The 13780-nt window shown below is 44.2% G+C and overlaps 1 protein-coding gene across 1 annotated transcript; it reads right to left on the reverse strand.

Moving 5' to 3' along the window:
- Positions 1-7470: 7470 nt before the first annotated feature.
- On the reverse strand, positions 7471-13462 carry TPST (tyrosylprotein sulfotransferase). Its single transcript, XM_048684675.2, has 12 exons — positions 12730-13462; positions 12436-12610; positions 12284-12355; positions 11537-11825; positions 11075-11215; positions 10202-10306; positions 9808-9955; positions 9168-9220; positions 9002-9070; positions 8793-8912; positions 8235-8468; positions 7471-7711 (listed from the first exon to the last, which is right to left on the reverse strand). The coding sequence occupies exons 1-12, from the start codon at positions 12773-12775 to the stop codon at positions 7571-7573; spliced, it is 1593 nt and encodes a 530-aa protein (XP_048540632.2). The 5' UTR covers positions 12776-13462; the 3' UTR covers positions 7471-7570.
- Between the last annotated feature and the right edge of the window lie 318 nt (positions 13463-13780).

Below are 13780 nucleotides of genomic sequence, written 5' to 3' on the forward strand. Positions count from 1 at the left end.
CCACCACTATAGTGACCACGGTTTTGGTGGTTGTTGTTGTAGCCGCCATTGGAGTTGTTGTTGTAGCCGCCATTGGAGCCGCCACCATAGCCGGTGTTCTGGCCACGGTAGCCATTGCTTCCTTGTGAAGGATGACCACCACCATAGCCATAGCCACTGGATTGTCCACCACTGTTGTGGCGGCCGCCATAGCCACTATTGGGGCCGCGGAAGCCATTGCTGCCTTGCCCAGGGTGGCCGTCGCTGCCCTGGCCAGGGTAGGCGCCGCCGCCGCCACTGTTGTCCTTGCATGGGCGTCCCTTGGAGAAACCGCCACCACCACCATGGCCGCGCCCGGCCATGTTTGCAGAGGACTTGAAGCCCCCTGCGCTTGAGTTGTGGAAGAGCTCCACCCTTTGATCGAAGTTGCTCACCATAGAGAAGAGATCGTCGACGGTGGGTGGCTCGGCGGGACGTCCAGCGCCAAGATGATAGGCTGATAGTCCATATCCAGGCCGGCAGTGATGAAGGAGAGTAGTTGCCCGTCGGTGATGGGTTCTCCAGCCATGGCGAGTTCGTCTGCAAGAGACCTCCTATGACCGAAGTAGGCGCCAGCAGATTGATTACCTTTATGTGCGTTCGTCAGATTGAGACGAAGGTTGTTGATGCGGGACCTTGACGTAGAAGCAAACATGCTGGTCAAGGCTGTCCAGATCGCATGTGACCTCTCATGCGAAGCAACCTGAATCAACACCTCTTTGGAGAGGTTGTTGACCAGGTAGGCGAGCACATGTTGGTCCTCCCTTGCCCAGACCGTGTACTCGGGGTTGACAATGATTTGATCCTTGCCTGCAGAATCCTTGGTGGTGATGTTTTGGGAGGTTCAGGAGAAGATTTGTCTAAGTAGCCATACATGCCCGCAGCTCGGATCTGCAATAGCACTTGAGCACGCCATATGATGAAATTTGTTCTGGTAAGTTTTTCTGAGACTTGAGAATTGAGGGAGAAACTTGATGCGGAGCTAGAGGACGCCATGGTAGAAGGTTGATGGAGGGGGCTAGACGTGATGGAAGCGAAGGGCTCTGATACCATGTAAAACTAGATGAAGCATCTCAACCCTCCAAGGAGAGCCCGCGTGCTGTATATATTGATCGTACGAGAGAATCCCTCTCGTCGGTTTACAGAGTCAGTTTAGGAGAAGATAGAAGAAGAGATAGATAATTAAACCTAACCAAACTCTGTCTAAACTAGGAATAATACTTGGACTACAAGAGAGAGAGAGAGAGATGCGTGACATACTATGTCACGTTTACATGTTTAACACAACCGACACTTATTAGACGACACGCGCACAACGTTTTCCATCCAGCCATCGGCGATGTTGTCCCTAGAGTATCTAAGGATTTATCGGCTCCACGATTTATGGGGTGCACATCATGCACACAACATCGTGTGCAAATCAATTCCGAAAAATAAATTTGGGGTTACATCTTGGGATAACACTTGGTGTTCAATTTGTTTTTTGCACAGGCCACAATGTTTAACCTTTTAGCCTAAAACTTTATAGGTAGTCTTTGGATGTGACTATGAATACATAAGAGTTTTGTTGGTATTTTTTTTTTACATTTCAAAATTCATTTTTGCGGCCAGGAGCACGTGCTCCTGGGAGCCAAATTGGATTTCCGTTCGTCTTCACACTTCTGTTTCCTGCTTTGACCAGGAAGGGCATGTTTGTGCCACTAAGGTGTAATTGTTTTACCGATGCATCTTAACAAATTTTTGTAGGCGTAGGAAAAGACCATGCCACCACGAATGAGAAGGTTTCACCCACGGTAAACGGACACTGTGGAAGCACTTGTTAACATCTTTGCCCCAAAGAATAACAATGCAAATCCCTGGGCAACATCGGCTGTACATGGAAATCTAGGGGCTGTATCCTCCTCATCTATCAAACCTTAAGTTTCAATGTTCTTCTGCCTGTTACAACAAACACAATAAAAATAGTGGTGCGGCAATTCCAAGACCAAATGAGGCCACTTTCCACCAGGTAGAGCAACTCCAGGACTCGCAGACCGCATCTATCCAGTCCTGAAAAAAAATGGTCACAAGCGCATAAGAAATGAAACCACCTAATAGTGTTGCAAAACTACAAATTGTACATGAAACAGGCTCTAAAATCAAATCAGAAAAGCTAAGATCGTAATGGATTCACCGATATGCCTTGGGCATGGCAAAATAAATATTTGATCTGTCATGCTCATACTTAGTACAACAGTTCATACTATGTAAACACGTCGATGATGGTGACTTATGTGAGCATACTTCCTTTTATTTCGTAGATTATATACAAATTGTTTGGTGATGCTTCTACCAAACAAGATGTCCTGAGTACCTGAATTTGGGTATGAAAGGCTGAAGGGACAACATATCATTTAGGGAAGAATAATTAGATGAGCTTGACCAAACCTATTGCTTCGTCAATTGTTTGCGTCGCACCACCATGGGATACTGGCCTTCATATGAGCTTGACCAAACCAACACACACACACACACACACACACACACAGAGAGAGAGAGAGAGAGAGCATGTCACTAAAGTGTTGAGTAGTTGCCATGGACAAATACCCTTGACATGGTCAAGCGTTGAATAGTCGCGATGGCCCGTTCGGTTCCCACTGGATTATTCTTTCTTTTACACCATGACCGAGCACAACAATTTTACTCCCTCTGTCCTAAAATACATGGCATATAAACTAAGTTAAAAAATCAATGCTTTCTAAGTTTGACCAAATGTATATACAAAAATAACACTACCAAATCAATGCCAATATATTCATCATTAGACATTCAATATTATAGTGATATTTTATTCCATTTAGTTGGCCAAACTTAGACAATATTGACTTTTGACTAAATTTATGCGTCGTGTATTTAGGGACAGAGGGAGTAACAATTTCATCGATATTTCTGATCAGATCGCGACCAAGCATCTCGATGTACAAGATTTCGAATACCTTTTTAACACTAACTTGTTTGACCAGGAATGACCACATGTTTCTGCCAGTTAGTTGTAATTGTTTCATCCATGCATCTTTAACAAATTTGTGTAGGGAAAAAGATCATGCTACTACGAGTGGGAAGATTTCACTCGCGGTACACTGGCACCACCGAAGCACATGTTAACATCTTTGCCCCAAAGAGTAGCAATGCAAATCCCTAGGCAACATCGGCTGTACATGGAAATCTAGGTGTTGTATCCTCCTGATCTATCAAACCTTCAGTTTTAATGTTCTTCTACCTGTTACAACAAACACAACAAAAACCTTGGTGACCGCAATCCTGGGACCAAATGAGGCCACTTTCCACCACGTAGAACAACTCCAGGACTCGCAGACCACATCTATCCAAGCCTGGAAAAAAAATGGCCACAAGCACATAAGAAATGAGACCACCTAATAGTGTTACAAAACTAGAAATTGTACATGAAACAGGCTCTAAAATCAAATCACAATGGATTCACCGACATGCCTTGGGCATGGCAAAATTAAGATTTGATCTAGCATGCTTATACTTAGTATAACTGTTCATACTATGTATACACATCGATGATGGTGACTTATGTGAGCATACTTTCTTTTCTTTGGTAGATTATACACATTGTTTGGTAATGCTTTTACCAAACAGGATGTCCTGAGTCCCTGAATTTGGGTACGGAAGGTTGAAGGAACAACATATCGTTTAGGGAAGAATAATTAGATGAGCTTGACCAAACCTTTTGATCAGTATGAGAGAGAGCACAGAAGAAGCATCCGTAAGTATTTATAATGTTTCGACTTCAAAAGTATTGTGCGAGCAATCACATTGTAATGTTCTAAGAGTGCATGAACAACGCTTTCAATCACGATGCAGACCACAAAGAGGGCACGTATACAAGAAGTTCTGTCGCAACTACCCGACGTGTAGATTATTGAGGAAAAGAGCTCCTCCGGCATGTTACTTTCAAGCTTCGGCGTCTCATCACATAATTCCTCCTCTGAACAATGCATCCGAGAGCTAGAAGAGAAGATTACAGCACAAGCGACAGACACGAAACTGGGAAATGACACATTTGCAGAATGTCTGAATGTAGTACTTTGTGCACAGAAGCAGAAAATCAAGGAGCTCAAGGAAACAGCAACAAGAAATAGAAATTGTGGACCGGGAGAGAAAAATCAGAGCCTTTGAAAAAATCAACAAGAAATTGAACGAATTCTTAGTCATCTATTAAGAAAGTCATCTTGGTCTTCAGATGCACCAACAGCCTAAGATTTATAAGATCATCATAACCATAGTCCCTTGCACTAAGTCTTCACAAGGACTAGTATCAAAACTCGGAAGTAAAAGAGGCCGTAGATGGGAACCACGTGCTCCCTGGCCATGGCCACGATAAATAATCAATGGCCTTCATTTAGTGAAACATTATTTTATTGGCGATTCATTTAGTGAAACATTGTAGCACCATAAAAACAAATAAGACCGTGGGGTGTGCACCTGCATCCAGTGAACTTGTGTTATAAAATGCAGATGGAGCATCATAGAGCAAACATGATACAAAGTGGAAGAGAAGTAGTAGGAGACAAAGAAAGTTGATTGAAAATGTTCAGACCTGTCCTTTGGATGAAAGTCAAATGGCAACCTGCTCATGGGACTGAGAGACGTGGGGAACTAGTTGTGTGCGACGTTGCCTTGCCTTGCTCACCTTCTCTTCTGTTGTCTTTGTTCTGAGCTAGGCTAAGTAGCGAGCGGCAGCTCTTCTTCTATGTTTGTTCTTCGTTCTTTAACTTTTGGGAGTATCGTAGCACTAGCACACGATCATTGTTAGCTAGATGCCTATTTTGAGATCAGTATGGCAATATAATTATGCCCGAGGATGGAGACGGGGTAGCTGGCTGAAGTACCACCTCTTGAGCACCGGCAACGGTGTCCCCGTCACTCAGCCTGTCACTAACCAAGTGTTGAACAGGTGCCATGGTCATACAACCTCAGCCACGCGAACTCGGTGACTTACATAGTCAAAGCCAAGCAAGTTGGATTCTTCTGATTTACGTTTCTTTTCATCGGCCTAGCTTTGTTGCAGGAGGGACAATATATATAGCGGTGCGCTTTCGACTCGCTCGCTCCAATACTTGTAGTCCTCGCTAGATGGTCTATGGACATGAATAGAATTTTTATTGCTTCTTGCGTTCTTTGTACAACCACGATGTTTGATTAATAGATCCGAAGTTTTTCCGGAAAAATAAACAAGCAGGAACCGTGACCGAGCCAGTCAAACCACCTGCAGGATGTAGAGCAGTGACATTCCCAGCGGTTTCCCGAACTCGGGGTCCTCATGCGCCACTGATGGCAAGTCCGCTGGCGAAGGGGGGCATGGTGTGGTCGGTTAAGCTGCTGCAGAGGCTGGGGTAGAAATGAAGTGGCTGCAAGCAAGCTATGCTCCGACCATATGTATCCACCCGTGACCATTCTAGTGTGTCATGTGAAGATGACTGCAGTGCTCTCACCGCTGAATTGGTGGAGGAGTACACTAGTGGCAAACCCATCATACAGATCACCCGTACCCCCTCCACACCCACACACACTATCACTCAGAATCATGTAACACAGGGGTCTAACTGTGAAGTTGCATCCCGCACAATCCCCGAGCCACGTGTGATGCCTCGCTCGCACGGTAAACTTTGTGGAATCTTGTCTATGTATCACACATCGGCATAATACACTCGAATTAGTACTGGTGATTGTAGACTGAGACATTTCGGCGATCATAATGGTCGTATTTTGAGGTTCCGTGAATAAAATGGCCAAACCGAACACCAAATCTAAGTTTAGATGTCATAGATGTATTTTTACACTTTAGATATTGTACACTTGTGTCTAATAAATCATCATTGTTTCTTCTGGATACTTAAGCTCCCTACTGAACAGTATTTCATTTGAAATCTGAGTTATCAGATGCACTAACATCCTAAGATTTATAAGATCGTAATAACCATAGTCCCTTGCACTAAATCTTCACAAGGGCTGGTATCAAAACTCGGAAGTAAAAGAGGCCGTAGATGGGTACCACCACCACATGCTCCCTGACCATGGCCACAATAAACAATCAATAGCCTTCATTTAGTGAAAGATTGTAGAATCATAAAAATAAATAAGACCATGGTGTGCATCTGCATCCAGTGAACTTGTGTTATAAAATGCGGACCGAGTATCACAGAGCAAACATGATACTACCACGAAACCTATACTTCTTGCAAAGTGGAAGAAAGGTATGAGAGGCAAAGCAAGTTGATTGACATGGCTCAGACCTCACCTGGCCTTTGGATGGGAGCCAGATGGCGACTCGTGGGACCGAGAGACGTGGGGAACTACTTGTGTGCATCCTTGCCTGGTCTTGCTGACCTTCTCTTCCGTCTCCGTTGCTTCTAGCTAGGCTGAGTAGCTTGCTGCAGCGATCTTGCTCTGTTTTTTCTTTCTTTTACTTCTGCCGTTCTACTTGCCGCTACCTATTGCGTTCTTGCAACGTGAGTTCATGTGTGTTTCTTGGGGGCTGAGCAATCCTCCATCTTCTGCTCATCTCGTCACCACAGCATCGTCATTCTTGTGCACGTCTCTGTGGTGATCTTCTGTAATTTCTGAACTTTCTCCTCTATCAATGCAATGATACGCCGTCTAAGCGTATTCGAGAAAATAAAATCATGTATGTGTGACCAAGAAACGTGGGAGTACCGTAGCACTAGCGCACTATCATTGTTGGCTGAAGTCCATTTTGAGATCATCATGGCAATATAAAATAAATTTTCACGCTTATGTATCTCAGCTTCTCCCTGACAGGCTTTACACCCGAATTATAAGTTCGGTCCCGTATTTGTGTCCTGATCGAGGATGGAGACGGGGTAACTGTGTACCAAATGTTGAACAGGTGCCATGGCCATACACCCTCAGCCCAGGCGATCTCAGTAACTTGTGCAGTCAAAGCCGAGCGCCGAGCAGGAACCGGCACCACCGACCATCCTGTCGAGCAGGAAGAAGGATCAGACCACCCGCACGGTGTACAGCAGCGACGTTCCCAACGGTTTCCCAAACTCGGAGTTCTCATGCGCCATTGACGGCAAGTCAGCTGGCGAAGGGGCATAGTGTGGACGGTTAAGCTGCTGCAGAGGCTGGGGTAGAAATGAAGTGCCTGCAAGCAAGCTCTGCTCCGACCATATGCATCCACCCGTGATCATTCTAGTGTGTCATGTGAAGAGGGCTGCACTGCAGTGCACTACTGTTCAAACCATCTTCACTTCCTGATTATGCTTCACACTTCTGTTTAACCTGTTTTCACCGGGAAGGACCGGCTTCTGCCAGTTAGTTGCAACTCTTTCATCCATGCATCTTTAACAAAATTGTGTAGGGAAAAAGACCATGCCGCCACGAGTGGGAAGATTTCACTCGCGGTACCCGGACACCGTCAAAGCACATGTTAACATCTTTGCCCCAAAGAGTAGCAACGCAAATTCCTGGGCAACATCGACTGTACATGGAAATCTAGGGGCTGTATCCTCCTCATCTATCAAACCTTAAGTTTCAATGTTCTTCTGCCTGTTACAACAAACACAACAAAAACAGTGGTGACCGCAATCCCAAGACAAAATGAGGCGACCTTCCACCAGGTAGAGCAACTCCAGGACTCGCAGACAGCATCTATCCAGTCCTGAAGAAAAGAATCGCCACAAGGACATAAGAAATGAGACCACGTAATAGTGTTACAAAACTAGAAATTGTACATGAAACAGGCTCTAAAATCAAATCAGAAAGGCTAAGATCGTAATGGATTCGACGACATGCCTTGGGCATGGCAAAATTAAGATTTGACCTATCATGCTTATACATGGTATAACTGTTCATACTATGTATACAGGTCGATGATGGACTTATGTGAGCACGCTCATACTTCCTTTTGTTTGGTAGATTATATACACATCGTTTGGTACAAAGCTGTGATTTGGTGTCCGAGCTCACGCACATGCGCGTCTTGCTTGCAAAAAAAATTCGGATTTTTTGGAAAAAAGATTCTATTTTTTATGGTGTTACTGTTCACCGGGCTCAGAGGTGGATTATCGTTGTTTGGTAATTCTTTTACCTAACAGGATGTCCTGAGTCCCTGAATTTGGGTACGAAAGGTTGAAGGGACAACATACGTTTAGGGAGGAATAATTAGATGAGCTTGACCAAACCTTTTGATCTGTCAATTGTTTGCGTTGCACCACCATGGGATGCTGGCCTTCATATGAGCTTGACCGAACCATTTGATCTGCCAATTGTTTCTGCTGCACCACCATCGGATGCTGGCCTTTAAGCATAAGATGTTCTTGTTCAAAAATCTTCTTAGCATGCTCATAGAGTTCCATGTCAAGGCTGTTCAGTGAGATAATTTGATTCAGAATTGCCTCAGGTACATGACGCCTTGCCTGGAAACAAAAAGTGTAATCTTAGACTTTCACCAAACTTTATAGAGAATACAGGAATAGTTGAGAAACAAAACAATGTGTTCGCTGACATAGAATTAAACTGATTCAACAACTTAATTTGGATACCATAGATGACATCATTTAATAAGCACGTTACAAAATTGTGTCCTTTAATATTCCTGGTTCTCATGTATACTTATTTCCGGGTTCTGACACAAAGGAAAAAAGATTCAGGTATGTCATGATAATTTTTCAGTGCCAGTAACATAGAAGAAAAATGAATAAATATCAAATCACAGGCATTTCATCCCCTTCAATACTCACCGCCTTCGTAAAATTTGCCGCCGCAACCTTCTTCAGGGATATTCTGCGACGGTTAGATTGGGACTTTCGCAGTTTTGCAATGCAACCCTCGTAAGTTTCCATCAGTTTACCAACAGTCATCTGCCGTCAACAATAACATCACGTTAGAGATGGCAAGATAACAATAAAGAAACTGTGAATATAAATCACAGTTCAGGTAGATGTATTACATTTCCTTTTCCATGATCATCCTCAGTAGTGTTCAGAGCTTCATTATTTTTCCAGCCATGGGTGCTATTCTATCAGGAAAACAAAAAAAGTAAGTACAACTGTAAATATCCAAACCATCTTATGCAATGCAAACAACTCAATTGTAAATCTTAGCCACCCTATTACCATATGTTCATTTGTTTCTTCATCCTCTGGATCCAGCATGGACGAGTGAGAGTCTGAGAAAAAAATATAAAATATTAGATTCTTTGCTTTTGTACAAGTACATCCAAAATCTGGAGCACCACACAATAAGAACAGAGACAACACTACTACAAACACTGTTGTCTTTTTATGTCATTTCACGAAATTTACTGGTTTAACAAAATACTGTTTTCCTGTCCAAATTGTTTAAATATGCAGCAAAGCTTCCTGATAATAAAGTTTAGGTTTCAGGAACTAACTCCTTCAAACAAAATACTGCTTACACATGCTGCTGCACGAGAGCCTTCTTCCCACTTGGACGAGCATTGTTGAATGACATGTTATCTTTTTATGACTCATTCTTGCAACTCACATGTCTTGTTATGTACCAACACCTAATTCTCCTTGCTTTATGAATTATGACAAGAAAAATGTAATTATGTATTGCTATTTAATTCATGGAAGTCTGATCCAACATATTGTTCTCTTATCTTCCAGATTTAACAGAAACATAAATGAGGGGTTACTACTCTTCAGTTTATGAAGCTACTATATAACATAAGCACGACTTCTGCAGCTGTGTGATAAAGGAGAAAGGCTGCAAGCTTTCACGTTTTCGTACCAGTGCCACTGGGTTGATCTTCCTGAACATCTAACTTCAACGCTCCAGATTGTGAAAGCACTTGTGCTCCTACCATATGAGCGAACAACCTTGCAGATTCCTCATGATCCTCTGTAAGTCCTATGTACAGCATACGGTCCAGCCTGTTCTGTGATTGAAAATAATGATACTCATTACAGCAGGAAGAATTTAAGAAGTATAAATCTAACTTGGCTTAGGAAATGAAATGTAATATGGTTAACTAAATGTCAGTGGCATAGAGCTTATAGTCGCAATGCACAGATCACTGATGTTTGTATGCGAAAGAATGGAATTATGGACTTTGCACGTTGGCCAATGGAGTGCACATGGAAACAATTTTCATGAATTGAACTTTTTGATTTTTGGTACATACCTTAGCAACTTGAAGCACAAAACGACCAAGATCAGGGTACTTTCTAACACAATGTCGAACCTCATGTGCGCCATCGAAGTAAGAATTATTTGTTAGCCCAGTGATCTGCCGAGGTAACATGGGAAAGCAAAAAAATCAGCAGCCCGATTTTTCAAGCTGGCCGTAATACGAGAACCCTGGGACAATGGCACACCGCATATGGCACTGGGATATAGAAATGAAAAAAAACACTTAATGACTGAATATTTAAGTTATTTATGAAAAAGGAGCAGAAAGAAAATATAAGTTTCTTTTCCACTTCATTTTGAAAAAGGTTTTTTGACCATTTCACTTTGGAATTAAGCCTTATCAAATGCTTATTTGGTCTACCATTCAGCTGGCAGAAATGAATAAAGTGGATTAAATAATGTTTTGTGGGGCAAAAAAAGAAAACTGCATGTACATAAGTTTAATTGGGCAAGTCCATCATGGTTCTCTGTTTTACTTCCAAATGACAACAATCATTTAAAGGAGTAGTGCATCTTAGCCAATGGTCACACATTTATCAAAAATTGTGGCATTTATACATTTAATAATAAATTTCGTGTAGAGTACACCTTAGTCAACGACTCGAGGTCACACATTGACTGAAGGTAGTGGGGATATATACAATTAATAACAGGCTTTATTTCGCCTTCCAAAAATGTAGAAACTTGACTTAATGGATCAAACTGCTAATTTACGACCACAGCAAGTGACATTGCATAATTTCTTACAAAGCATAAGGACTAATATATTGGAGTCAAGCCAATTGCATTTTACAGTTTCCAGTATACAACAGAGAGTAAACAAGTAAAGGCATAGAAAGCAATGCTTTCACAGAAGTTTGCATACCTGAAAGGTAGCTCCATTATGAATGATTTCATGGGCAACAGGGTCATTGATGTACTGGTGCAATGGCATAACCATGTCTTCCACATCGTATGCATTAATTTTCTTGCTACTTGGCACGCTGTCATTCCCTCTAGCATCTCTCTGACAGATGAAAAAATCTCTTATCTTATTGCAAGAACATGTACAACTGATAAACCATACATTAGCTCTATGTGTTAACTAATTCCAAAATATATCTGAAGACACATTCCTAACCATTCACATCAACTGAAGTATTAACACTAATACCCCGATAGACCCAGATGCCATGTAAAATAAGAATAAGGATCACACTTGAAACCCTCCCTGTAACAACTCTTAAGAGCTGATTCTAACAAAGTTTCAAATATGAGACACTATCAATATATACAGAACAAAGGCGAAAAACATTTTTTTTCTTAAAAAAGATGGAAGTAAGCATACCCTGGCGAAAAGATCTTCTCTCATCCATGGAACCAAGTATTTCCAAGGCCATATGTCCAGTGTACTTACAGCACGTGATTTTGTTAACACACGGCTGGTCATTGTCTTGGCAGATGTTAAGTTTGGATGCACAAGAAATCTGGCTGCAACTTCCACGGAGAACTCATATGTGCTAAACACACGATCAACTGGATTTCGTAGTATTGTGACCACGGAAGTCCTCTCCCTTGGCAGCTTGGAAGTTAAGCTATAGTCATCATGGCTAACAACTAGCGTGCAATCAGGATGGCTGACATGAAGGCAAAAAACATACCATTAGTAACTATAAAAAAATTGCAACTATATTTGTGCAACAGGTATTTTCGTTATAGCTGAACACTGTATCAATACTAACTAACTATCTCACAGGCTCACAATTTGTTGGCATAACACATACAAGGGTCACAATCCATGCAATTTCTCAATTACCAACTTCAAATTATAGTGCTTATGAACATGCCGGAATGAAGTAACAGGACATTTTAGCCAGGTAAGCGCCAGAATGTCATTCCAATATATATGAAAATATCCTGAACCATAGGCACTGCAGCCATCGTGATGAAAATCTGGAAATTAATGGATCACTTTCTAAGCACTATTTACAGACAACAGAGCTGTTGTTCCTGTTTGGCCAGTCAACATGAAGTTTCAATATAAAACCCAGATGAACACAACAACTCGGCAAAGCAGAGAACAAAACCTCCTCACCTCGGGTCGAACCGCAGCTTATCATAGGAGCGGGGGCATTCCTGAGCATTCGTATACAGCTTCTTCAAGAAACTGCCAGGCAACAGTTAGTATGAGATTATCAGTACAACACAATCGCAGACGAGGACGAACCGAACAGTTCGAAGGCCTACCAGTGGAAGTAGGTACGCCCACCGGTTCTAGGAATGTGAAGGAAGAAGAGCAAATCCTTGAGGTTCAGTTTGTCTCCGGCATTGTCGCCCTCCCCGGCTGAGTCCGCCCAGCCCTTGACCGCCCCCTCGCAGCGCGCGTAGTCGTCAGCGGAGCTGACAAGCGGAAGCACTGTCACTGCAACAGCAGGAGGGTACCATCAGCACCGGGAAAATCAGAGCAGGGCGCCGTGATTTCGCCAGAGTAATTCAACGGAAAACGATCCTACCAACACGAGGGAGGGATGGAGGGGTTACCTGACACGGCGAGGAGCGCGAGGGCGAGGGCGAGCGGCCGCGCCATGGATTCGGCGGGCGGCGCGCAGATCCGAGGCGCGGCGCGGCGATTGAGGAGAGGATGGGGACTAGGAAGCGAGAGCGAAGCAGCGAAGGAACCGGGGGAGGGGGGCGAGGGCGCACGCACGCACGCTTAAAACGGGAAGGTGGGTGGGGAGGGGGTGGAGACGGGAGGATCGAGAGGGGGGCGGTGGCGGGCGGCGGCGGGGGATTCAGCGCGCCGTGCCGGCGGGGAGGCGGCCTCGGCACCGGCGCCCCGGCAGCCGCCGCTTTCCTCGCCCCAACTTTTCCCCCTATCCCTCGCCTCGGCCCGCGCGGTGGCGCCCCTTGTTTATTCCCTCCTCCTACTGCAGTGGTGCTGGTGCCGGTCTCTCTCAGTCTCTCTCCGTGCTCGGGCGGAGGGGAGGGGATGGGTGGCAGCGTGGTGCGCCGGCGGGGAGGCCGAGGCCGGGGCGGGCGTGGATACACAACTCCTAGTGGTGGTGGTGGTGCGGTGGTGGCCCGCCCGTGCGGGTGGTGGGGGCGGTGGTGGCGTTGGAAAGCGCGGCGGAAAGGTGGGCGGATTTTCTCGCCACTTGCGCCGCCACGCGATGCTGCCGGCCGTCCCTCGGCCCGGTTTCCGATCGCTCACGGCTCTCCGGCGAGGTGGAGTCGGATGCGGTAGGAGTGGGAGTCTGCGGTGGCGCGACACGCCGTCGTCGTGTTAATCACGTGTTCTGCGCGCCATTAATCCTGGATGGATGATGAGGGCATTGATGAATGAATTAACTCGCACTGAAAACCTGCCCCGGATAGAATGTTCAGAACACATGAGAAGTTAAAAAAAAAAGTAAATTCCACCTTTTATTTACATTTATTTAAGATAAGATTAGGGGTGAAACCAGTTAGATTTGGACGGATAATCATTATATTATACAGTTTTACTAAAGCACATCTAGATGTTACCATAAGAGCAACTCCAACAGGCCAACCAAACGGACGATGATTTTGTCCGCTTTTTGTCGGCCAGACG

Source organism: Triticum urartu, chromosome 7A (assembly GCF_056163025.1).
Source record: "Triticum urartu cultivar PI428250 chromosome 7A, HENAU_Tu73, whole genome shotgun sequence".
In the NCBI taxonomy this organism is placed as follows: domain Eukaryota; kingdom Viridiplantae; phylum Streptophyta; class Magnoliopsida; order Poales; family Poaceae; genus Triticum; species Triticum urartu.

What these genes read in the sequence shown, in the direction of transcription:
- TPST (XM_048684675.2), bottom strand. Translation starts at nt 12,775, where the DNA reads ATGGCGCGGCCGCTCGCCCTCGCCCTCGCGCTCCTCGCCGTGTCAG. An exon ending in CGCGCTCCTCGCCGTGTCAG is followed by an intron (nt 12,611 to 12,729) that starts GTAACCCCTCCA and finishes CTGCTGTTGCAG; the next exon opens with TGACAGTGCTTCCGCTTGTC. An exon ending in AAGCTGCGGTTCGACCCGAG is followed by an intron (nt 11,826 to 12,283) that starts GTGAGGAGGTTT and finishes CCTTCATGTCAG; the next exon opens with CCATCCTGATTGCACGCTAG.